Source organism: Artemia franciscana, chromosome 7 (genome assembly GCF_032884065.1).
Source record: "Artemia franciscana chromosome 7, ASM3288406v1, whole genome shotgun sequence".
In the NCBI taxonomy this organism is placed as follows: domain Eukaryota; kingdom Metazoa; phylum Arthropoda; class Branchiopoda; order Anostraca; family Artemiidae; genus Artemia; species Artemia franciscana.
In genome coordinates this window covers 18375751-18400694 of record NC_088869.1, presented here as the reverse complement: position 1 = coordinate 18400694, position 24944 = coordinate 18375751, and the positions used below count along the sequence as shown (strand labels likewise).

At 36.2% G+C, this 24944-nt stretch overlaps 1 protein-coding gene across 2 annotated transcripts in view; it reads left to right on the top strand.

Moving 5' to 3' along the window:
* The window catches only part of LOC136028933 (pecanex-like protein 1), a gene marked incomplete at its 3' end in the record, with an annotated part of 90201 nt that extends 69969 nt beyond the window's left edge, over positions 1–20232 (top strand). For both annotated transcript variants that reach the window (XM_065706913.1, XM_065706914.1), the window contains 5 exon segments: positions 2076–2264; positions 3358–3551; positions 10895–11229; positions 15457–15604; positions 20081–20232. In XM_065706913.1, the coding sequence (XP_065562985.1) occupies positions 2076–2264; positions 3358–3551; positions 10895–11229; positions 15457–15604; positions 20081–20232 (1018 nt within the window).
* Positions 20233–24944: the final 4712 nt, after the last annotated feature.

Here is a 24944-nt window from a genome sequence, read left to right as displayed (position 1 = left end):
CCCTTCCCCCGACACCCTCTTCCTAAAACGCATTTAATTGAAATTGTGAGATAGCCATTATGTTACCAATAGTCTAAAATTCATATAATAATGTCTCTAGGTTGACATAATCTACCAGACCCTAATGACAAGGGTTTTAAATTATACCATGGGGCATATAAGGTTTTTATGGAATGGATGGTCGTATAAACTTTGGATTGGATGAAGCTCATTTGATTTGAAGATAGAAGTTTTAGTGCCCTTTTTAAGAGTCAAAAGGGAATTGAGGACAATCAGCTGCCTCCCAAGCCTATCTTTCCCCATAACAAATTCGATCGAAACTTTTTTAAACTTATTTTGTTCAACGTTGTTGAAAGGTCCAGTAATTATGTCTTTGAGGATGTCGACCTCCCCACAGTCTTCAGGACAAGGGCTGTAAAGTTAGGCAATTTGTTCATTGTTTACACATAAAATATGTTTTTCAAAAAGGTATGCTAGTTTGAGCTTTACTTTCCAAGAAGACGAAGGGCATTCAGGTGAGCCTTTCAGGGAATGTTGAGGGGAGTGTTGAGCTAAATCAAAACAGATTGTGTGCATACGGATTGTCAAAAGGGTTTAACGCAGGAATATCTGAGTGTATTAATTTGGAAGATTCAGGGAATAATAAAGAGATACATGCTACCAATTCTACTACAACTACCACTAGCTACCACACTACTCCATTTACAATATTGAGGGTAAATTTGAACTAAATCAAGAGACACTATGTGCACGCACACTGTCAAAATAGTGTATCTCAAGAATTCATTTGGATATTAAGTTTTAACTTTTGGAGAATGCTTAAATAGGAAGATCATCTTACCAAAAGGCAATGTGTGCACACTACTGCTGATACTATTGTTACTGCTACATTTACTACTACTACTACAGCTTCTATTGCAACTACTTATAAGGCTAAGAGCGTTGAGATGAAAGTTTCAAGAATTAAATGAAGACACGGGTTATCAAAATGACATATCAGTTATGTTATAGCAATGGCTATTTGTTTGAAGTTGAAATTTCCAAGACTTGATTAGAGGGATGTTCTACTGACCAAAAGGCAATTTGTTAATGCTACTGCTCCTATTATTAGACTACTACCGCTATTCAATAGTATTGCTAACAATATTAATACTACTACTGTGACTGCTATTGCTACTATGTATAAGGGTATGAAAGTGAAATTTTAAGTTTGAGGTTGGAAGGTGAACTGAATCACAACATGCCGTTTGTATGCAGGTTGTCAAAAGGGTGTAACGGCAATATCTTAGGAACAGTTAGGTGTGTGAAGTTGAAACTAACAGAGCTTGTTGTGAGGGATGTTGTGAACTAACCAAAGAAAATATTTGCATCCTAATCCTACTGTTTCTACTCATACCACTACTGTTATTATTACTGCTTCTATTACTACTACCGCCGCTAAAGCTTGGGCTACTTTAAGTAATTCTGTTGCTACTACTACTTCTACTGCTATTAACACTAAGGATATTAAGGTGAAAAATAGAAACTGTATGGAACTAGTTCGAAACTCACTATGTCCAGACAGGTTGTCAAGCGGAAGCACCATTTTTTTTAGTTTCATAAATGAAACATAAAACAAACAAAAATTACAACAAGTAGCCGAGTCAAACTGAAAAAAAGCAGATATTAACATGAGTAGGTCTGATAACCCTCATTCCTTCTCAAGAACAGAACATAATTTACGCTTTACTGAAAACAAAAAACATTTTACATGTTTTCACTTGTTTTACTTTCCTAAATAAAAAATTATGAAAACTTTAAGGAATAAATATCAGTATATGGCAATTAAATTGACAACCAAAGTCCTTTGATATAAAAATTGAACTGGCAGAATTGAGCCCCAAAGCCTGCTAGTGAGAAAACAGAATGTCTCTGTGTCAATACATTTGTTTTGTAACCCCGGAAGCAACGTCAAAGTGGTTGTTTTATCTTATAGAAGGAGTTTTAGTCCAAATAACACTTATCCGTATTCAAGTAAGAAACTTGCTATTTAACCTGTATAAGAGAAGTAAATTTTCCCAAATTTTTTTTTATAGGTCGCTGGGGGACAGTCAGTCAAGGCGATTGCTTTATTCTAACATCCGACAACATGAACTGTTTAGTTCACATAATTGAAATTGCAAATGGATTAGTAACATTTCAACTTCGTGGAATGGAATTCCGAGGTACTTACTGTCAGCAAAGAGAAATTGAAGCGATCACTGAAGACGTTGAAGATGACCAAGGTAAGTGGCACATAATTTATTTCTGTCTAACTTTATCTGGCAGATAACTGGCCATGGCTAATAGAAAGCAGACGTGATCGTTAATTATTCAGGTAAGGGCCATTAATTAAACGTATATTTATTGACTATTGTTTCTGAACTAGATTGAGAGACAACTGTGCGGTAATGTAGTTTGCTGAAAATAGAAGCGTTTGTATACGGATAGCCTTAGAAATTCTTATAGTAAAGCAAGCCAGAATGAAAATACGGCTATATTTTTTAGAGGCCCTTTGCGGACAGTGCCAGTATAAAGGAAACGTTTAAAGACCCTGAAGATGCATAAACTTTGCTGTATTTGCCTGACTTTTGTTTCATAAGTTGATCACTGCTTTTCTTCATACTGTATACTAATCCTTGTTGCAACGTTGATGCTGGTTAATCATTGATTTCTTCATGACGTTTAAGGATGTTTTCCTTTTTAGGCATCTTAAAGAATGGAACGTAAATGAGTTTCAGATTCCTCAGCTAGACTTTAAACAAAATTCCTCCATTATTCGTAATATTAGGTTTTTTACAGTTCTCTTGGGAAGGGCTTCGTCCTTTGAGATCCCTCGTCTTGTGAATCTGGAACAACTTTGTATGTATATCATATTCGTAAAATGATTGTTTAGGACAACGTCTTGATTAATAATACAACTTATGCATTGTGAGAAAAACGTATTTTATTTCCACTGGGAGTGAAAACAACAATGAGAAAAGGTATCTTACGCTGAAGCAAGACATCTCAGCCCTAATAACTATTACATAGGTTCAAACAGGTGTGAATTTTGAGAGGCCAAGCACTAAGACAGTGTCATGGAGGTTTGATACCTCAAACTCCGTGTTTTTAAGACCTTGTTTTTGTATGAGAGGATACGGACAATTTTCCTCTTTATTCATCCTGGAATCTTCAGACTACCTGGCAGTTTTGACAAGTTTTGAAACGAAATATGGCTATAACGAAAGGTTAAGAATATAAAGAAATATAAGAATAATAAATTTATAAATATAAGAAATATAATATAAAGAATATAACTTTTGTGTGGAAATCAAGGTCTTAATTTTCTTTTTATAGGATGCTGTTGCTGCGAACCCGGACACTTGCCTCACATGCTTAGTGGGAATGCCGCATTTTCTCAGAGGTGGCTTGCTTGGCAAGTAACTGCTACAAAATATGTTGTTGAGGGTTACACCGTAAGTGATAACAATGCAGCCGGAATGCTCCAAGTCTATGATCTCAGAAAACTGCTCATATCATCCTATGTAAAGGTAGGTGGTAGAAAGGCCTTACCCTAAAAAAAACTCGCCCTCACAAAAAACTCACTCTCGAAAAGCCTAGCCCACCTTCCAAAGAATTCTTGCCTGAAATGACTTTATTGAAAACATCCTCACAAGTAACAATGTACCTTTAGATTGAAAAATACCTAATAATGACTTCTCGCCTCCCCCAAAATACTGCTATGTTACATTAATGAAACTGCCATATTGGTTGCCAAATTGTCTTGTGCCAAATTGGTTTCCAAGAAGGTGTTTTCTAATTCCTAATTCTACACTTCTATAACAGAGGCTACTGGCTTAATTGGAAATTCGTTTTACTTCGTGCACAAAACTTTCAGGACGGCAAATAGAACTGCAGCCTAGATTAAACATAGGATATCGTTTTCAAATGCCTACCTCCACTTCTTTTCTGCTCAAGATCAGAGACTTCTTCTGACCTTGGAATGTTATTATTTATCATAGAATATTTACATAAGGTGTGCCGCTATACTGACAAGTAAGAAAGGAATATTAAGTTGGATTTGAAGATGCCTCCCCGGGACCTCATTCTGGCCCTAGACCCATTTCTATGAGTTTTATTTACGCAAGACAAGAATTTTTGCAGCTTATGTCAATGAAGTGGATTTGAAGATGCCTCTCCAGGACCTCATTCTGACCCTAGACCCATTTCTTTGAGTTTTATATAAGCAGTACAAGAATTTTTGCAGCTTTTTTCAAGTTGCTGTTGTACCATAATCGCTATACTGACAAGTAAGAAAGGAGTATGAAGTCGGGTCTGAAGATGCCTTCCCAGGACCTCATTCTGACCCTATACCCATTTTGTTTTTAGTTTATTTATGCAGTAAAAGAATTTTTGCAGCTTATTTCCAGTCACTGTTTTACCATAATCACTATACTGACAAGTAAGAAAGGAGCCTGAAGTCGGGTCTGAAGATGCCTTCCCAGGACCTCATTCTGACCCTAGGCCCATTTCTATTAGTTTTATTTATGCAGTACAATGATTTTTGCAGCTTATGTCAAGTTGCTGCTGTACATTGTCTATACTTTTGTTTTACTATGTTTTTTTTAACCTTGGACCGTACCCACGTGAAATTGTTCTTGATATGTTCTCAACCTATTGGGCTACTTATCTTCAATATAACTTCTATTGACTCTCAAAGTTTAGACAAATTTACTGAAAGTTTCTTTCGGGAGGGATTTTTCTCTAAAATTGGATAATTAATTCATAGTAACAATTCAAGGAGACGATGCACCTTGTGCCTTAACTAAATAACATCCGTGGTAGGACAGCTCTATACGTCTTGGCAGAAACTACATCGCTCTCCCAAGAAATGAACTGCGTTTAACTAAAGAAATAGTTCTATAGTTGCCTTGATTATTCTGTATCAAGAAAACTTCTCCTGAGAAAAGCTTACAGCTAACAAAAAATTGTTCCAAGAACACCTACTTCCATGCAGTTTTCCCCCAAGGAGAGCTTACCTCCGTATAGCTTGCATAGTATTAAAGGTTGGCTCGTTCATGAAAAGTCACTGTTGTAAAATGTTGTAGTTAGAAAACGTCTTCCCATGCTCAAATTCTGACTGTGGATCACGGTATAAATAAACAAATAGAAGCAAAAATTTAGTTCAGAAATTGGATCCATCACAGCGTGTGGACTGGGAATTTACCAATAAGTCAGTGCAATAGGTCTCCCATAATCCCATTGTAATGTGCTAAAAATTAGTCATTACGCGTGCGCAGAAGGCGGAATCATGAAGAGTTGTGTGCGACTGATGTGTCTCAAAAATCTTTCATGGAGAGTATAGGAATTTTCGCTACTGTTTATATATTTATACTGTTCTGTGGATCTGTCTGTGGAAGTTTCATATATGTAACACGAGAATTTTCTGATTAAACTTAGTCCCTGTTCTGGAGTAAGAATGTGTTAACCCATGTGGCAACATATAGGTTAAATGGTTAAGATTCATCATTTATAGCTCAGTTGTTAAGAGGATTATTAGAAAAGTCTCAACCGTAAACATCAGTCGAACATTTCACGACGATTCGATTTCTTCATAGCTACTGAACCTTTAATTCTAGTTATCATAATATAAGATGTTCAAGATGACTGAATCATGTTTCAAAAAAAGACGAGAGAAAACAAAGAAAATATCTATTTGCTGAGTCGTGACTCCTATTTTGACATTAAACGTATATATATATATATATATATATATATATATATATATATATATATATATATATATATATATATATATATATATATATATATATATATATATATATATAAGGAGAAACACAACGAGTTACACTATTTCAACATGTTATACGAAATTACGACAAAATCTATTAAATACTGAACCATTAGACCTGGAACACCAGACATAGACTAGGAACCGGGAAAGAAGATTCACCCGTAAAAGCTCCATTAATGTTTCACAAACAATTTTTTAGCCAATTAGAAGCCACTACGTTTTTCCCTGGCTTCGATTATCCTTGTTTCTGTCTTACTTACGGTTTTTTTCGTTTTGTCATGGTTAGCCAGTTTGTCAGAAATTACTTAATTTTTGTCCTAGTCGTTAAAAAGGAACAAAAAGGCGTATAAAGAAATTTTAATGCCTTTTGTGTTTTTTTGTATCACCCCTCTGAGAAAACCACTCTTCCCCTATAAAAAATCCTGGACACGGGTTCTTGTTGTTAACGGCCGAGCTTTTTCTGCTGCGCCATCATACGGTGTTTTTTTCGGGATATTTATATGATGCATGAAAATCACCAAAAAGAATCATGGAGTTGACTGTAGCCTATACATCTAAACGCAAATATTGCCTACATTCTTTTAATTTACCACAAGTTTCGATATTAAAAAAAAAATAAATAAAAATATCGTGCATTCAAATGCATAAATGTAATAAATGCTTGTTCCTTGCGACAGTAGGGATTGAACCTTGTCACCGGTTGTTCCCGGGTGATGTTTTAACTATTCCACTGTCACAAGCTGACTAGTTTTGATATCTAGATAATATATGAAAGGAATACGGAAGATAAGCTGCTTATTCTGAGGACAAAATTAACACATATTACACAGGATAAGCCTAGTTACTAAATATAAAAAGCGACATAAAAACCTGAAACGAACTGAAAATTATCTTGTATACAATGGGTGGGGAAGGGATAAAGGAGAAATTCTTGTTGTGTATATAATTGCTTCTAAAGTTCCATTTTTACAGTTTTGATTACTCTTCACAAAACGCTATCTGCAGTTCACTACCACAAACCATTTTATAATTAATTCTCAAATTGACAGTCAGGTTGTAGGATTGCCATTCTCATTGACGACTTAACGGCAATAAATTTATTGTTACTAAGAATTGTACAACCGAATAAGGTGAACTACCATGGATTTAGCTACGGGATATGAGTGGACAGGAGGAGGGGAGAGATTTGCTTACCAAGCCAATTAAAACCTCTAAGTGCAGTAAGTTATTCAAAGTTCAGACATAGAGAGAATTTGTGATACTAAACAAAACGTCTCAGTGTGGTAAGAAAATCTGTCAGTTACGGGAAAGGATTTTCATTTACGATTTGGGTCCTTTGACATCCTCGTAAATTTTTACCTTTTTTTTTCTAATCGAACACCAAGAATCATAGTTTTACTGTTAGTCCTATATTCAGATTTAAGCTATGACTTGGCCATTTATTTCTACGTTTCTTCTTTTTTTTCAAAATTCAGTATCATTTCACCGATATAATTGGTTACTCTCATCTCAGAAAACTGATAAATATCCAAAATAGCAGCTCTTTAGAAGGATATATGCTAGAAAAAAAAGAGAGACACAATTAGATTGCTAATTTTATGTTCATTTTTATGGTTTTGTTCGTGTTTTTAACATTTCATCACAAGTCCTGATAATGATTTCATATAGCCCTAGGCTAGACATTTACCTGTTTCTGAGCTGAGAGTGACCAATTATATAGGTGAATTGCCAGTGAATTAATCCGGTGCAAGCGCTTGTTGGTAATATTAAGCAACATCAGTCGTTTTTTCTAAGGGACAAACTACTTATATCTGCGTGTCCTACTCATCTTGGTTTCTGCTCATTTTGAGTTTGACTAGGTTATCTATTATAATATCTGCTCATTTTTGGTTTAATGTAGCTCTTTATATTTCTTTGGAAAACTTATTTTCTGGAAAAAGTTTTTCAAGTGCTTATTGATAATACAAAAGAACATCAGTAGTTTTTCTAAGGGACGAACTATTTATATCTGCGTGTCCTACTCATCTTAGTTTCTGCTCATTTTGAGTCTGACTAGGTTATTTATTATAATATCTGTGCATTTTTAGTTTAATGTAGTTCTTTACTTTTCTTTGGAAAACTTATTTTCTGGGAAAAGTTTTCCAAGCGTTCATTGGTAATATAAAGGAACATCAGTAGTTTTTTTCTAAGGGACGAAGTATTTATATTTGTGTGTCCTACTTATCAAAGTTTTTGCTCATTTTGAGTTTGACTAGGTTATTGATTATAATATCTGCTCATTTTTGGTTTAATGTAGCTCTTTACTTTTCTTTGGAAAACTGGTTTTCTGGAAAAAAATTTAAATTTATTGCTTAAAACGGGTGCTAGAACTTTTAATTTCCGTTCTAATTAGGCGTCTTCCAATTTTTTCGAATCACTGGTTGGATTAAGATACCCCTTGAAAAAAAGAAACAAGCATCCGTGATCATTCTTCTTGCAAAAAAAAAGAAAAAAATTAAGATTTTTGAGATGGGAGGATGAAACCTCAACAGAAGGTTTACTGATACGCTCAACTGAAGGTGCGGTTTTCATTGAGATACCTTGGCTTTCTGGGGAGGATGTTTCCCCCCATTTTCTCAAATCACGAAAATTTTCTCAGGCTCTTGGCTTCTGATGGAAACAATAAACTTAATGAATTTTGTAAAATTGAAATCATTATAAAAGTCGATCATCTTGATGTTTCTATTATTGTCAATGTTCGATCTTTTTGAGTTTCTGTTACTATTTGGCCGAGACGTTCCTTACTTACTGTTTGTTACTATGATATGTTTCATAATATTTATAGATGTATTGAAGCAAAATAAGATCTGTAGATGGAATCGTTTGCTGTTGTGAAGTCTCTTCAAATAAATTGTCAAATTATAATGCAAACAGTCAAGAGGACTGCTGTCATTGAGATAATAAGCTCTTAAACCAAATTTGGAAGATATCTGGGAAATCCAAGCTCTATGTCCTCCTTTTAAATACATCTTTGCATTCTCTATGCGCAGTTTGTTATTCCCATTTTTTGATTATTGCTCAATGTTGATGGATTTTTACAAAGTAGCTTAAGACGTTAGCATCCTTAGCACACCAGAATCAACAAATCACTACTAAACGCAAGGCTAAATATAGACAGACCGGTGGCGCACCGAAGCACCGCCAAATTTTTTCTCCATGCATGCTTGTCTTTCATAGATGATGCAGCTCCAATAAATCGGAGCGGCTTCGGGCTAGGAGAGCTGAATTCACAAAAATTAAAAGGCTGAAATACAAATCCTTTGAGCCCAGTCAAATACCCCTCTGCTTTTGTTTTTATCAGGCATGGCTCATCTGTTTCGTAAGAAAGGTCGCCATACTCTACGTGCGGCCTATTTCATATATTGCAAATTCCTCCTCCGGCTTCCTAGATGGTACCGATATAAAAAAAAAATTGCTCGATTTGGTTTAATAGATGTGCCTTCTCAGATTCGGTCTTCCAGTGATGATTTATGTAAAAAGACTATCAACTTTATTCACGTTTACGACCCTCTGCAGTTTTTTTTTTTTTTTCATTATTGATACTGGTTGTCTTTTCCATGTTGTCTTTCTTAGTTTGATTTGATGTTGTCTTTTCTTAGTTTGAATTTTTTTTTTCTTCGCTGTTTATCGTTTTGTTTTTGTTTATTTATACTGCTCCGTACTTTGTGTTTTTTATACTTTTACGGGTAATAAAGTTCATTCATTCATTCATTCATACCTCGACGATGTATTGAATGAATACCAGGATCACGCAGCTGGTGCGATATTAAAGCCTTAGGCAATTTCATCTAAGCTTGCAATAACAACTTGTTAAACATAGAAAATCTTTTCTAGTAGATGGCTCTTTTGATTTAACAAAAAAAAATGTTTAAAGCATTCTATCATCTTTAAAAAACCCTGCTCACCTTGATTTACACTTAGAATTGAATCGCTTACGGAACTGACAATGTACCATTTTTGAAATGACTTAACGAAAGTAAGATTTAAATCAAGAAAATACTGTCGTTGTTGTGTGCTATGACTTGAAAATGCAGTGGAAGGGAAAAACACAAATTAAATCCTATAAAGTAGTCTACCATTCTGTGAATCGACCACTCTTCTAATGAACGCGCCCGTGATAATGTTAACTATTGTTATCCTTTTGTGGTTTAATTTGTCCCTCTAACTTTAAAGTTGAGTCTTCATTGTGGATTTGTTTGTCACTGCCTAGTTGGGCTTTTCAGAAATTCTACTTCTTACTTCAGCTTTTTGAGTTCATGAACTGAAAGATCAGATTTGGAACAATTCTATTAGTAAAAATTTGCTTTCCATCGAAAAGCCGATTTTGATGAACCAACCTTGAGAGAGAGAGAAAGAGCGAGAGAGAGAGACTTTTATTTTAAAAACGACTTTCACAGTGCGTGGCGCCGAGTTAGCGCTTTAAGTCAGGTATTAAAATCAGATAAAACTTGTCAAATAAAAAAAAGGAGAAAAACACAGACACACTGTGTCAGACAGACATTTGTCAGATTAAAAAAAACAATCATCAACTAAAAAACTGAGTTAATACTACAAATTCACTGATTAATAATGTTTACAAATGCAGGAATGAAACTCTCTGTATCCCTGGTGTATTGGTGGGAGAGGTTGAAGGGTGGAGACTTTCTGGGAGTTGGGTCTTTGAGTTTGGGATTTTAAAGGTTGAAAAGGCGGGGGAATAAGCCTTGGAAACGGGGTTTGTCATGGCTCTATTGCCAAACCGAGTACACAGGAGGGTTCGTCTCTCTGATAGGGTAGTGCGCTAGAAATGCTTAAGAAGAAAGTTATATGGGTGTTTACCTTGACCATAGATAATTCCAAATGCTTGCTTCTGGACTGACTATTGAATAAGATTGGGAAGTGGTTAAGCCAAAATGTCAAACCGGACAAGAATATTCAAGAAAAGGGTGGGTAAAACCTTAATGAAGAAGCAGCTTTAGGGAACTTCAAACCTTCACAGTCTGCAGTTTTTGTTTTGTTTTTTTTTTTTTTTTTTTTAGCTTGATTTTTTTTTTCTTCTAGTCTGTGATTTTTTTTGCAATGACTTCGCCCAAATTGAAAGAATGGCTAGAAAACCCAACAGTAACTGAAGCTCTCCTTCCATTATCTAACAAGCATTATACAGACGTTGATCCGACGTTCAGTAAACACTTTGACGAAGATTACGACTATCAATGCCGAGGAATATCTAGGGGCTCTTTTTGTCGTTCATATTTGGAATGGATTCGGTATTGTGGTCAAAGACGAGAAAAGAAAATGGAAATCAGACGTGATTCAATTGTTGTTGCGTTTTGTCTTGCGCTAAGTTTACTGGCAAGGCGTTGCTTATGCAATGCATCTCCTAAGGCTTTGTCGAGGTGAGTTTCAATATTTTTCGTTTATTGGTTGGAGTAACTAGACGAGTGAATGAGGATCAGAAAATATTTTCTAGTTTTGCTTTCTTTTTTTCGTATTTATTTAATTTCCGAGTGGGCAAACTCACCGTTTTTAATTTGATGTCTGCAAATTAATCCGTAAGCAAGTATTCAGCTACTTCTGCTGTAATGTATTTTTCGTTTATCTATGCTTTTAAAACTATATTTCTGTCATTTAAAAGCTATATAATTTCCTCATAAGCAAAAAAAGTTTGCTATATGAAGCCCTATCAGTCCTGTTGGGATGGATTGGGGACTGTTTCTCCTGAAGATTATTGAATAAATACTCTTCAGGAGAAAGGTTTTATGTCTTTTAACGGGATTAGCGGCAACTCCTTTGTCTATTACCTTATAGAGGTTTCCATACAGGTCTTTCTTAAAGAGCTTTGTATGGTTTTGTAGTATTTTACCGTCCACTTTAATGCATTGTCGGGGGAAGACCAACGCCTAATAGAATATATCCAAACGATATGGACGTGATTCTTTGTCAACGAGCTTTTACTCTCTGGCTGAATTTATAATTTTTCTAAGTTTGGGTGTCCCAGCAATTCCCTTATAATGGATTGTCTCCTTGATTAGTGTTGTTTTATCAACTAGAGGTAGCCTGCAAATTTGTGGGTTTTCCCCCCTAGACGTACTTAGTCGCTTGGTGATTACGCAATTTACGCAAGAATTCTTTCAGCAGGGGGGGGGGAGGTGACCGATTTCATAAAATGTTAATTGGTAAATTCTACCAAAACTGTGTGAATTATCATAAAAATCGCAGGTGTATCAGTAGGACATGGGCCCAAAGGCTTCCTGCTTTGTACACGTATGGATGTAGCAACTTCTCATATAAAAATGGTGTCCCAAAAAATTGTGCTGAACTTCATTTTAGCGATAAACATGGCTTGTGCCTTTTTTTCCTTTTTTTTGTCACTTACTTTTCATAACGCTTCCCTCTCATAACCTAGCTGTTCTTAAATTCACTTGAGTTGCTAATTAATGTTTTTACGTGTGAGGCTTAGTACTTTATTTTTGTTTGATGGTACTGAACCTAGAATAATTTTGGTTTCAAGAGGGATTATTTTTTTGCCAGTCTAGTTTAGAAGCATCTAGGGAAAAAGAAATCCGATAAAGAAAGAGAAATAGAAAGTGATTCCATATTTGGAAGTTTAGATAGAACAACACTAAGGATGATCAAATTATCCTTAATGTTTGAAGTGAATCCAAATCTATAGCCAACAAAACAAATCGTCTGCTGAAAATAGATAACCGATATCAATGAACCGATCGATCAGTTCAAGCAAATGGACCTTTTGACAATTTGGAAATCGCTAATTCCGAGTTAAGGGTTCTTTCTAATAAGAATTTAATTTTAATGGAATTCTATAGATATTTTACAGATAAATGTTTTAATTGTCGAGCATGGGCCCAGCAATAGACTGAAACAATATGAGCTGTGGCCCAACTCGTAAAAGGAGGGAGGGTACCCTGAGTCCTGTGATTCTTACCATAAAGAGTCGCCAGATCTTGCCGAACATAATATGAAGTAAAAGCTATTGTCCTGGTTATGCCTTTTGGATGTCTAAACACAATCCGACTTCAAGTTTGAGTCCCTGTATACTTGCCGTCAGGAAATTCACCATAAGGGATTGTTCTATACTGATCAGATTTCATTGAAGATAAGAGCTACTCATCTAGCTAAGCTTTATTGGGTCATAATCCAACCCATCCTTTTTAGGGAATGAAGGGGACGGGGGGTTGTCCTTAACTCTTCATCAGGACTTCTGATAGAAGTTTTTGGAATCTTTTTTTTTTACTTTTTTGGAATCTATACTTGATCTGATCTCTGTAAAGGATGAAGAATGAGGTCCCTAAATCCACAGAGCATTTGTAAAAAGAGGCAGTTATGTCTGAATCAAATATAAATGTGAAGACAGGTAACAGTGTGTATTTTGTTCGGGTCTTTGGATTATCTGTCATCTTCTGGGAAAGGGAGGGAAGGGGCCTCCTAAATTTGCGTCATCCAAATACCTACCAGAACCAGTGGTTGGATCTCAACCTGACTTAGTGATCATAAAGAGCAAGTGACTTTTGTCAAAAGTCATGACTTTTGGGGGCTCTAAACACAGTGGGAACTTTGTGAAAGAAAAAAAAAGAGAGGCTATTCAATTCTTTTCGTGGGAACATCTAGCAGAGAAGGCTATCAGACCGTAGCCAAACTTGATCGAAACTAAAAGTATGTGTAAAAGTTGTAACCTTGGAGCTCGTACTTGATATGACCTGTTTGGGGCGAAGTGTAAAATTTTAATCATAAAAACATTTACTAGAAGTAGTTTTTGGCTGTTAATGAAATCTGGGAGAAATCAGGGGTCGTTGCCATGAATTTTTTTTATCATGGCCCAATGCGATCCTTGTGGTGAAAGCAAGTAGAGGTTTCCTTAAATTGCTTCTGTCAGTATATTCAGTAGAAGGGGTAATTATATCTCAAACAAACATGGTTAGAATTAAGAATAAGTGTAACAATTGTTCCTTATTTCTAGCCACTTGTATCTTGGGTAGCTCTCCTCAAATGTGGGTCATCCCTACATCTACTAGAATGGTTAATTGGGTCTCAACCAAGCATCTAGAGAAGTAAGAAAAAATTTCTTATTCTGTCTTTGGGAGGTCGTACCCGATCCACACCATAGGGGGAAAAAAGTCCGCAAGTTCGTTTCTTTGTGATACTCCCCAACAAGGGCTGTTCTTCTTCAGTGATACCCGGAAGTAAGAGCCCTAGCTATTACTTTTAGGGATTGGAACACGGTTTAATTTTTTTGGGGGGGGTGGGGGAGGGGTCCCTAGCTTCGTATCATCAGACTAGGGTGAGTCGAATCTCATCCAAACGTAGGCAGCAATAACAGTTGATACAATGATTTTCAGTTGATCCGTAGTTGAATTTTGTCGGAGAGGAGGGGAAACGGTTGTAATTTCTTGTTGTCAGTACTTCAATCACTAGGGGCTTTTTGATCTCTGCCAAACTGATTGGGAGCAAGAGCCTCTGTGCTATTTGTGCCTTTGGGAGTTTGGGTCCGTCCCCGACCTCTGTTGGAAAGAGACATGGGAAGGGCTGACTATCTTATCGTCAGTATGTTCGTCAGAAGAAGACGCTGGATCCTAACCAAACTTAGTGGGAAGCAAAACTAAGTGTCTTACTTGGGGTTTTCGGTTACAGATACAATTTGTGATGTTTGTTTCTATTGAGAACAGTGGGCTCCTATATTTTTGTCGTCAATACATTTTTCAGAAGGGGTTGTCTAATTTCAACAAAACCTCCTTATTCTTGTCATTAAAAAGTTCACAGAAGCTGACTTCGAATCTTAACAAGATCTGATTGGAACTGTTCAATATATTCTGGCAGTCTGGCTTGTAATTAGACAAATGAAAGATATTTGGGTGCCATAACATCCACAAGCGCATCTCCCAAAGAGGCTGATTCTGGGACAGACCTCTTGCTGGTCAATTAGTTCAGTGAAGATGTGATGTCCCCTCTTGGTAAAAGTGCTTACTATAAGTATTTAGGGTCAACTTTCTTATTCTTCCTTAAAGGTGGAATCGATGCCAGACTGTTTAGGTTTATTTAGGATATTAACTGTAGCAGCTGATAAAATTTGGTTGAGATCCAACAAATATTCTCGGTAGATACCCTGATGACTAAAATTGGGTATATCCGATCTTCGTGCTCGACCGAACCTCTTGGGGGGGGGTGTTTTGTCGTCCGCATTGATGAATTTCTATTGGATCCTTGCTAAACTTCGTAAAGATTAGACCATGTCGCTTCTGTTGCTCCCCAACTACAGTATAGATCACATTTTCTGCAGCATATCTCGGGGTCTTGGTTCTAAAGGTCCAGTTAGTCTTGAAATCAGCTGAAGCCAATTGTAATCCTACCTGTAAACAAAGGGAATATGCGCCTAACAAAGGGAAAAGGGAATTTATGTGGGGAAATTGAGCCTAAAAATATCCTCCCTATTTTTGGACTATAGCAGTTATTTTTGTACCCCCTCAAGATTCTAGCTGTTTGTACCTATGGTAGCATTTATCTACCTTCCCCCCCCCCCCAGTGATTACTTGTATTTTATGCATTATTATTATCTTTGTTTTCTACAAATGATCTCATCAATTTATCTACTAATATTGTCTTTTTAGTATTGATTTCTTTCTTCACTGCCTTCACAGTCTATTCAAAGGTGATTTTCGTGTGACTTGTCCAAGAGATGAATGGGTTTTTGCGGACATGGATATCCTCAAGGAAGTCATTGCTCCTGCTATAAAAATGTCTCTGAAGCTGCACCAGGTATTTTGTTCCGCACTTCAATTCTTGTTTATTTTCTTTGAGAATTGTCATATGGCAATTTCTTGGAGAACATTTTAAATATGTATAACCAGCATTAAGATACGTGTCAAGTCCTGTGGTGGCGCAGTGGGTTTGACCTTAGCTTGGTAATACGGGACCCAGAGATCCAATCATGCTGCAGAAATGCACTGCAGGGCCGACACAGGGGCCTTAGTAGTCAAGAAGCGTCGTTAATCTGATACAATACAATACGTGTCAAAGGGTATCAGCCGCAAAGCAAGTATTACATTGCTGGTGAACAACGATAATCATGGGTCTTTTTTTTTTGCAAAAATACTCTATGTATTTGTGTCAATTATATCAATTAAATTATGTGTCGAAGGGTATGGGAAAATTTTAGAGTGAAATTTGGCACTACCATTGAAAAAATATCAACGCCATCTAGCGTTTGGAAGCTTTTTTTGCTCCAAAACTGCTGCATTATTTTCTTTTCAGACATTTCAAAATACAGGGAGGGTAAAGAGAGAAAATATCTGCCCCAAAAGCTCTAGCATCTTAAAATCAACTAACCTGCCTAACCCACTTGGTTTTTCCTAGCATTTATAGGCCAACTTTGTTTAGACTAGATTTTGAATACTACTTGAACATGACAGATGTTGATGAATTGTCACTTACTTAGAAATTTCACCCTTAGTTCTACTACCCTTCAGTTGAATTTTGTCAAAAGTCATATTTTCTTTGAAAATTTTTATTTTTCAATAAAGTCACCAAACTCTATGCTAAAGCTCTGGCTGCTAAGTTTTTAATGCTTATGTTGCTTTGTTAAGTCCCTGTAGATCCATCTATTACAATATTCTCATTCTATTTGATACATGTATGGAATTAGTTTAATGGTTGTAAAAGGCATAAAGCTAAATGACTCTACAAACCATATATTTAGATTGTTTACATTCAGCTTTTGGAAGGTTTTTGTTGAAGCCAGGCATATGTTCTGTTCATGTTTTTTTCTTGTTTTGTTTTAATTTTTCTGTTTTTTTTTTCTTTCCTGATTTGTACTCAATAGTGAAATATTTCGATTTAATTTTTTTATTATTGTTTTAAAAAGTAGAGCTGCGACAAAGAGTCAAACTTTAGCGTAAAGAGAAAGGCGCTAAGGAGGGGACAACCCCTTTCATATACGGAATAATTTCTGTTCGTTTTAAGTTTTAATGTCGCTCCTTACTTGCAGTAAAAAAAATGTTTTTTTTAAATTGCTTGTAAGATTGACAATGAAATCTGATCGCTTGAATTGGTTAAGTGTAAACTTTCACAAATGCTTGGTTGTTTTTTTATCTTTTTGTATCATAGCTATACATCAGTTTAGGATTTTTCAGCTTAATTTCAAGGATTTTTTGTGGCACTTGGTATTAACCAAGTGACATATAGCAATCGCAAATATTGTCGGTCTGTCGGTCCCGGTTTTGCTACTTTAGGCACTTTCAGGTAAGCTAGGACGATGAAATTTGGCAGGCGTATCAGGGACCGGGCCAGATTAAATTAAAGTCATTTTCCCGATATGGCCATCTGGGGGGAGTGGGGGGCCGATTAATTCGGAAAAAATAGAAAAAATTAAGTATTTTTAACTTACGAACGGTTCATCAGATCTTAATGAAATTTAATGTTTGGAAGGATATCGTGTCTCAGAGCTCTTTTTTAAATCATGACCGGATCTGGTGACATTGGAGGGAGTTGGGAGGGGAGAACCTAAAATCTTGGAAAACACCTAGAGTGGAGGGATCGGGATGAAACTTGGTGGGGAAAATAAGCACCTAGATACGTGACTGACATAACCGGAACAGATCTGCTCTCTTTGGGGTAGTAGTTCGGGAGGGGGGGTAGGCTAATTCTGAAAAACTGGAAAAAATGAGGTATTTCTAACTTACGAACGGGTGATTGGATCTCAATGAAATTTGATATTTAGAAGGATATCGTGTCTCAAAGCTCTTATTTTAAATCCCGACCGGATCTGGTGACATTGGGGGGAGTTTGGGGGGAACATAAAATGATGGAAAACGCTTAGAGTGGAGGGATCGGGATGAAACTTTGTGGGAAAAATAAGTAGAAGTCTTAGATACGTGATTGACATAATTGGAACGGATCCGCTCTATTTGGGGAATTGGGGGGGCAATTCTGAAAATTAGAAAAAAATGACGTATTTTTAACTTACGAAGGAGTGAGCGGATCTTCATGAAACTTCATATTTAGAAGGATCTTGTAACTCAGATCTCTTATTTTAAATTTTAACCGGATCCAGCGTCATTGGGGGGGGGGTACTGGAAATCTTAGAAAATACTTAAAGCGTAGATATCAGGATGAACTGGATGGTAAGAATAAAAACAAGTCTAAGATGCGTGGCTGACATAACCGGACTGGATCCGTTCTCTTTGGTGGAGTTTGGGGGGGGGGGTAATTCGGAGAAATGAGGTATTTGTAACTTACGAACGGGTGATCAGATCTTAATGTTAGAAGGATCTTGTGCTTTAAAGCACTTTATTTTAAATTCCGACCAGATCCTGTGACATTGGGGGGAGTTGGAGGGGAAACCAGAATTCTTGGAAAACGTGAAAATTGGGGTATTTTTATCTTACGAATAGGTGATCGGATCTTAATTAAACTTGATGTGTAGAAGCATCTTATGTCTCAGATGCTCCATTTTCGACTCGAATTGAATCCGGGGATACAGGGGTTGGAGGAGGGAAACAGAAATCTTGGAAGACGCTTAGAGTGAAGGGATCGGGATGAAACTTGGTGGGAAAAATAAGTAGAAGTGTTAGATACGTGATTGACACGATTGGGACGGATTTGCTCTATTTTGGGAATTGGGGGGGGGGGGTTAATTCTGAAAATTAAAAAAAAATGACGTATTTTTAACTTACGAAGGAGTGAGCGGATCTTCATGAAACTTCATATTTAGAAGGATCTCGTAACTCAGATCTCTTATTTTAAATCTTTACCGGATCCAGCGTCATTGGGGGGGGGGGGGGTGCCGTAAATCATAGAATATACTTAAAGCGGAGATATCAGGATGAAACTGGATGGGAAGAATATAAGCAAGTCTAAGATACGTGACTGACATAACCGGACTGGATCCGTTCTCTTTGGTGGAGTTTGGGGGGGGGATAATTCTGAAAAATGAGGTATTTGTAACTTACGAACGGGTGATCAGATCTTAGTGGAATTTGATATTTAGAAGGATCTTGTACTTTAAAGCTCTTATTTTAAATTTCGACCAGATCCTGTGAAATTGGGGGGGGGGTTGGAGGGGGAAACCGGAATTCCTGGAAAACGTGAAAATTGGGGAATTTTTATCTTGCGAATAGGTGATCGGATCTTAATTAAACTTGATGTGTAGAATCATCCTATGTCTAAAATGCTCATTTTCAACTCGAATTGGATCTGGGGATACAGGGGGTCGGAGGAGGGAAACAGAAATCTTGGAAGACGCTTAGAGTGGAGAGATCGGGATGAAACTTGATGGGAAGAATAAGCACAAGTTCTAGACGCATGATTGACATAATTGGAACGGATTCGTTCTCTTTGGAGGAGCTGGGGGGTGTTAATTTGGAAAAATTAGAAAAATTGAGGTATTTTAACTTAAGAACGGGTGACCGGATCTTAATGAATTTTGATATTTAGAAGGAATTCATATCTTGGAGCTCTTATTTTAAATCTCGGCCAGATCTGTTGACATTGGGGGGAGTTGGAGGGGGAAATCGGAAACCTTTGAAAACGCTTAGAGTGGAGGAATCGGGATGAAGCTGGTGGATAGAATAAGCAAATGTTGTAGATACGTGATTGACATAACCTTACTGGATTCGCTCTCTTTGGGGGAGCTGGGGGAGGGGTTCAGCGCTTTGGCGAGTTTGGTCCTTCTGGACGTGCTAGGACGATGAAAATTGGTAGGCGTGTCAGGGAGCTGACCAAATTGACTTGATAAAGTCGTTTTCCAAGATTTGACCATTTGGGGGGCTAAAGGGAGAGGAAAAATTAGAAAAAAGGAGGTATTTATAACTTACAAGTGGGTGATCAGATCTTAATGAATTTTGATATTTAGAAGGACATCGTGACTCAGAGCTCTTATTTTAAATCCCGACCGGCATTAAGCCTCTGATTTTCCTTTTAAATCAATCTATTGATTCTTAGAATTTTGTTAGAGCTCATACCATATGAGCTCTTGGCTCTTAGCTCTTATGGCATCGTCACAAGTGCCATATGAGCTCTTAGCTCTTGTTTGTTTTCGTGGTTTAATATGGCAACACGGACGAAAATGTGATATAACCCTCAAGAACGTGACTTTGAATAACCACACGAGTATTGGTAACCTTTTGCCCACTTAGTCGTTCACTTTATTATGCACTTTACGTATCATGAAGGTTGGTCTAAATTCTAGTGATTAACCTCTTTTTCAAAGAACTACTAATGGTTTATTCTTTGTAGGACCACTTTATGTCTCCTGACGATTATGATGACCACCAATGTCTCTTCGATGCTATAGAAAGTCATCAGAAAAATTGGTTTATTTCACACGAAGGAGATCCTGGCTGGAGATCTGCAGTTCTCTCTGGAGTGTCCTCACTTTTAGCATTGAGGTATTCTTTTCTTTTTCTCTTATTTCTTTCATTTTATTTCTTTTCTTTTTTCTGTATAGCCAATAGCAGTCTAGAATGACTGACGTCCAGAATTTATGTGAAAATTAGATTTCAATTGCAGCTGTAGCTCTGTCAAGCTACTTCCAATGACGGATCATTGCAGCACTAAGCCGCCTGCGATCGCTAGATTTGCACGCTCCACCACAATACGGCTCTGTTATTACTATTAAAGTTAATTCTTTTCAGGAAATCGGCTTTATTGCGTCAATCGCATTTAACAAGGAAATTTAATTTCACTTAAATGCCGACTGAAAACACTTTATCTTTCTTGGACTGAAAAGGAAAACAAATACTAATATTCTAATACTAAATATATAATGTAAAATAATCAATAATAATCTAGTAAATTATAAATGACGCTAAGAAAACCTAGATAATAATAACATAAAGGGAGGGGAATAAGAATAATAAGTTGGATAATTGATATGATTAGCAAAGAATATATTATTTCGGATTGAACGAATGATTTATTTAATGATTAAACTTATAGAGTATTCCAATATCTAATCTACAAAATACAGCACAAAATATCAGAAATCGAAAAAAAAATATACCAAATACCACAAAGGAACAAATAAAAACAATGAATAGTCTGGAGAATTGTGTCTACCCTAAAGACATTGTTATATGACTTTTGGACTATTGGTAACAAAACGGCTATCTCGCAATTTCAATTGAATGTGTTTTGGGAAAAGAGCATGTCAGGGAAGGGGCTAGTTGCTATCTATCATGTTTGACTTTTAAAAGGGAACTAGAATTATACATTTCAAATTAAATGAGTTCCTTCTAAAGTTCATACGACCACACCCTCCATAAAACCTTTTATGTCCCTGGGGCATGACTTATAACCCTTATCCCCAGACTTTGTTGGTCTGTCAACCCTAAATGGCTTATTATATGATCTCTAGACTATTTTTGAACAAATGGCTAGTTCAAAATTTTATTGGATGCATTTGTGGAAAATGAAACCTAGAGGGGGAGGGGCGCTGTGTGTCTGCCCCCGATCACTTTGACTGTTAAAAAGGGAACTGGAACATCTGATTTCCAATTAAATGAGCAGCCTCTGGAGTTTATACGACCACCCTTTCCATAAAAAGCTTATATGCGCTCGGAGCATACCTTATAACTCTTGCGCTGAACGCTCTGGGGGTTTCATTTCCAAAGACATAATTTCCAAATCTTTTAACTATGCTGAACAAAACGGCTATCCCAGAATTTTGGTTAGATGTGTTTTGGGAATTGATGGTCCTGCGGAGGGGGGGGGGGCTTGTTGTCCTCTAATGACTTTTGACTATTAAAAAAGGCCCTTTCAATTTCCAATCGAATAAACCTTTTTTGAAGTTTCTACGGCAAGCAATGGTCATATCAAAATTTCTATCAGATGCATCTTGAATCGTTAAAAGGTTTCTAGAGTTTCTGATTACCAATCCAGTGAGCCCCTCCGAAGTTTACACGAATACCCTTTCAATAAAAACGTCATATATCCCTAGGGTATAATTTACAGCTCTTGCCCCGAGGGTGGGGTTGTCATACTCAAGATATAATTTCCTGGTCCTTTAAGTACGTTGAACAAAATCGCTATCTCAAAATTCTGATTGGATGTGAGGAAACGGTGGGCGTCCAATCAATTTTGTCTATTAAAAGGGGCACTAGCCCCTTCAAGTTCCGAATCAAATGAACCAATTTAAAGTTTTTACGGCAACAAATTGACCATCTCAAAATTTCTATAAGTTGCATCTAGGGAAAATACCAGGTCTGTAGGAAGGGTATATACTCTCTGATCACTCTGATTCCTTAAAAGGGTACTAGAACTTCTGATTAGCGATCCAATTAGCCCCCTCCGAAGTTTATACGATCCTCCTTTCAATTAAAACCTTATATGCCCCCAGGGCATAGCTCTAGGGGAGGGATATCCTCAAATACATAATTTCCGGTTCTTTCAACTACGTTGAAGCAAATGGCTATCTCAAAATTTTGATTGTATGTGTTCGGGGACATGTCTGGCGAGGGAGGGGGGTTAGTTGCTCTCAAATCACTTTTTACTGTTAAAAAGCCACTAGCCGATTCAATTTTCAATCGAATGGGCCCTTTTCGAAGTTTCTATGACAACCTCTTCGATACGAAGTGCCCTGGTCTAAAACCAAAAAAAAAAGAAAAAAAATGCATAATACATTTTGTCCACATCGCTCTTTACCTAGGCAGCGCTATTGTGCTGCCTACGATAACATTAATATGAAGCATATCTGGGAAAGAAAACTCCTGTAATTTAAGTTGCAATTCGGTTCTTCCATTTTCAAAAAATTTGCTCTCAAAAAGATAATGATATAAACCCCCTTCATCACCACAAATACAAGCAGAACAATTACTTTTATTAATTCTAAATAAAAATGAATTTAATCTACAGTGACCAAAGGTCGCTTTAGATTATAAAGGAACAGTACATTGTCAAAAAAGTGTTTGCAGCTTGAAGAAGGTCAATTTAATCAGGAAAAAACTGAAGGGTCCAGGACTTAGCAGCTTAGCAGAATAACTCATACCGTTTCATATCTAGGTCTCTGCGTATAGTTTTCCGAGTTTCATTTATAGTATTAGAGGTAGAAAAGGGATTACAGAATACATGATTTACTTGCGACTTCGTATAATATTTATATGTTCATTTAATTTGTGGCTATTTGAATTATTCAGGGGTGGCCAATAATCAGGCCTTCCTCTCTTTGGATATCTAGTGAGAGTTATCTCTTTGGCTCTAAAGTTGATTGGAAGGGCATCCCACTAAAGCCATTATATCATTTTGGATTGTCATTCATGATACAGATCTGTTATTAGTACGAATTGATTCATGGTTTCGTAGAACAGGTTTGAAATATTGCAAGGTAAGAAGTGTAGGTCGTTATGTATAATCCGTCGCATATACAACTGTAGTTCCCGCAGTAACTATCACCAACATGCCAAAATGAAATAATGTTCAATCGCAACTTAATAAATGGTTAATCGTAAGTCGTAATACGTTTAATCTTAAATGAATGGTTAATAGAATAACATTTTTAATTCTTTTGCAAACTTTTGTCTTAATTTGTTATTTCATAAAAGCCGATGTTAAATACTCCAGCAGAACCTTTGGCTTAGAAAAGATTTGTGTTTTTTTTTGTTTTTTTTTTTTTTTTTCGTTTTTTTTTGTTGTTTTTTTTGTTATACCTTATCGCATAGAACCAAATAGCACCTATTTTAAATAATGAAACGGATTGGCAGGTGCTAAACCGCTCTTTGTGTCCCTGCAGTTCCACGTATTAATAATATTTTTTTTAAAAGAAAAAAATAATATTGAAGATAATAAAATAGACAAACAAAATAAAAATAAAATAAAACATTAAAATTAGTAATATTAAAAATTAATATTAAAATTAAAATTAAAGATTAATATTTTTTTAAGAAAGTGCCTCCACGGCAATAAAATCCGTGCTGTGGTATGGGTATGGGACAATATTGAAAAAATAGATGATTTCAAATAGAGGCTTCATAGAGTATTTATTGAGAAAGGATGACTATGTTACATCTTTGAGTATGAAAATTATGCAAGGATTTCTAGTCTGAACGATAGGGGGAGGTGGTTTGGCCCTGGATCCCACTCTATCCATCTGTTTTAGGCTTCATTTCTTCGTTAGTTATAACTTATGTTCTACTTTAGTTTGTAACTTGTTTAAGTAAATATTCACTTTGTGATTTAAATTCACTTCGTACCGTTTAGAGGTATTTTTGTTCTAATTAACTTTAAAATAAGAGATAGAGATCAGTACTGAATAATATAGAAAATACAAAACGCACATTCAAACACGCACATTCCAAAAAATATTAGTAATCAGAATCGTTACAATAGTAGTCTAGTAAAGAGCGATAAATTTCTCATACATTTTTTTTTCAGCCACTTCCTCAAGTTGGACGTCAAAATTTGGGAAGGAGCTCAGTTGATTCAAAATTGGAGGTTCTAGTGCTCTTTTAAGGGCTGACAGGGGCTATAGGGCAATATTTAGATGTGTTGTTAGTGAAACCAGTGTGTTGCATTGAATCCGGACCAATAGAGCCCCTCCTCCTTCAAGCAACCTTATGTAACAGAAATAAAGTTGTCAAATATGCTTTGATTTACATCTTATTTATAAGTAATAAATTGAAATGATTCCTAGGGTAGCTTCATTTCTTCGTTGAATAGTCAACGTAATTGAGAAATTTCTTTGTGAAATAGAGGGTGGGATAATTCAAGTTAAATTTTTGTCAAGATTTAAAGGAATGTAAATAAACTGTTTTAAAATCTTGTTGCATTATTTGATTGGGAATGGATATCCCCAAGAAATGGTATGACAAAACTTTTAAAAGAAGAAACAGAAAATTTAAAGAACCAATAATTCTAGAAGAAGGAGAAATTGAGCAAAAAATTGTGAACTGCATTTGTGTAAAAGTTTTTTCAGATTGAAATTGTGGATTTTTTGTAAAATTTTCATCTTTTTGTGTTGTCTTGTTTTATACATTAGAAGAGCACTAACTTTTTCCCTTTCTCCCTCCTTGTCTCCACTTTTTCCAAGTTATTTTGTCTTTTATTATTATCTTGCTGTATATTTAAGTTTATTATCATCGCTGTTCTCTCTCTCTCTCTCTCTCTC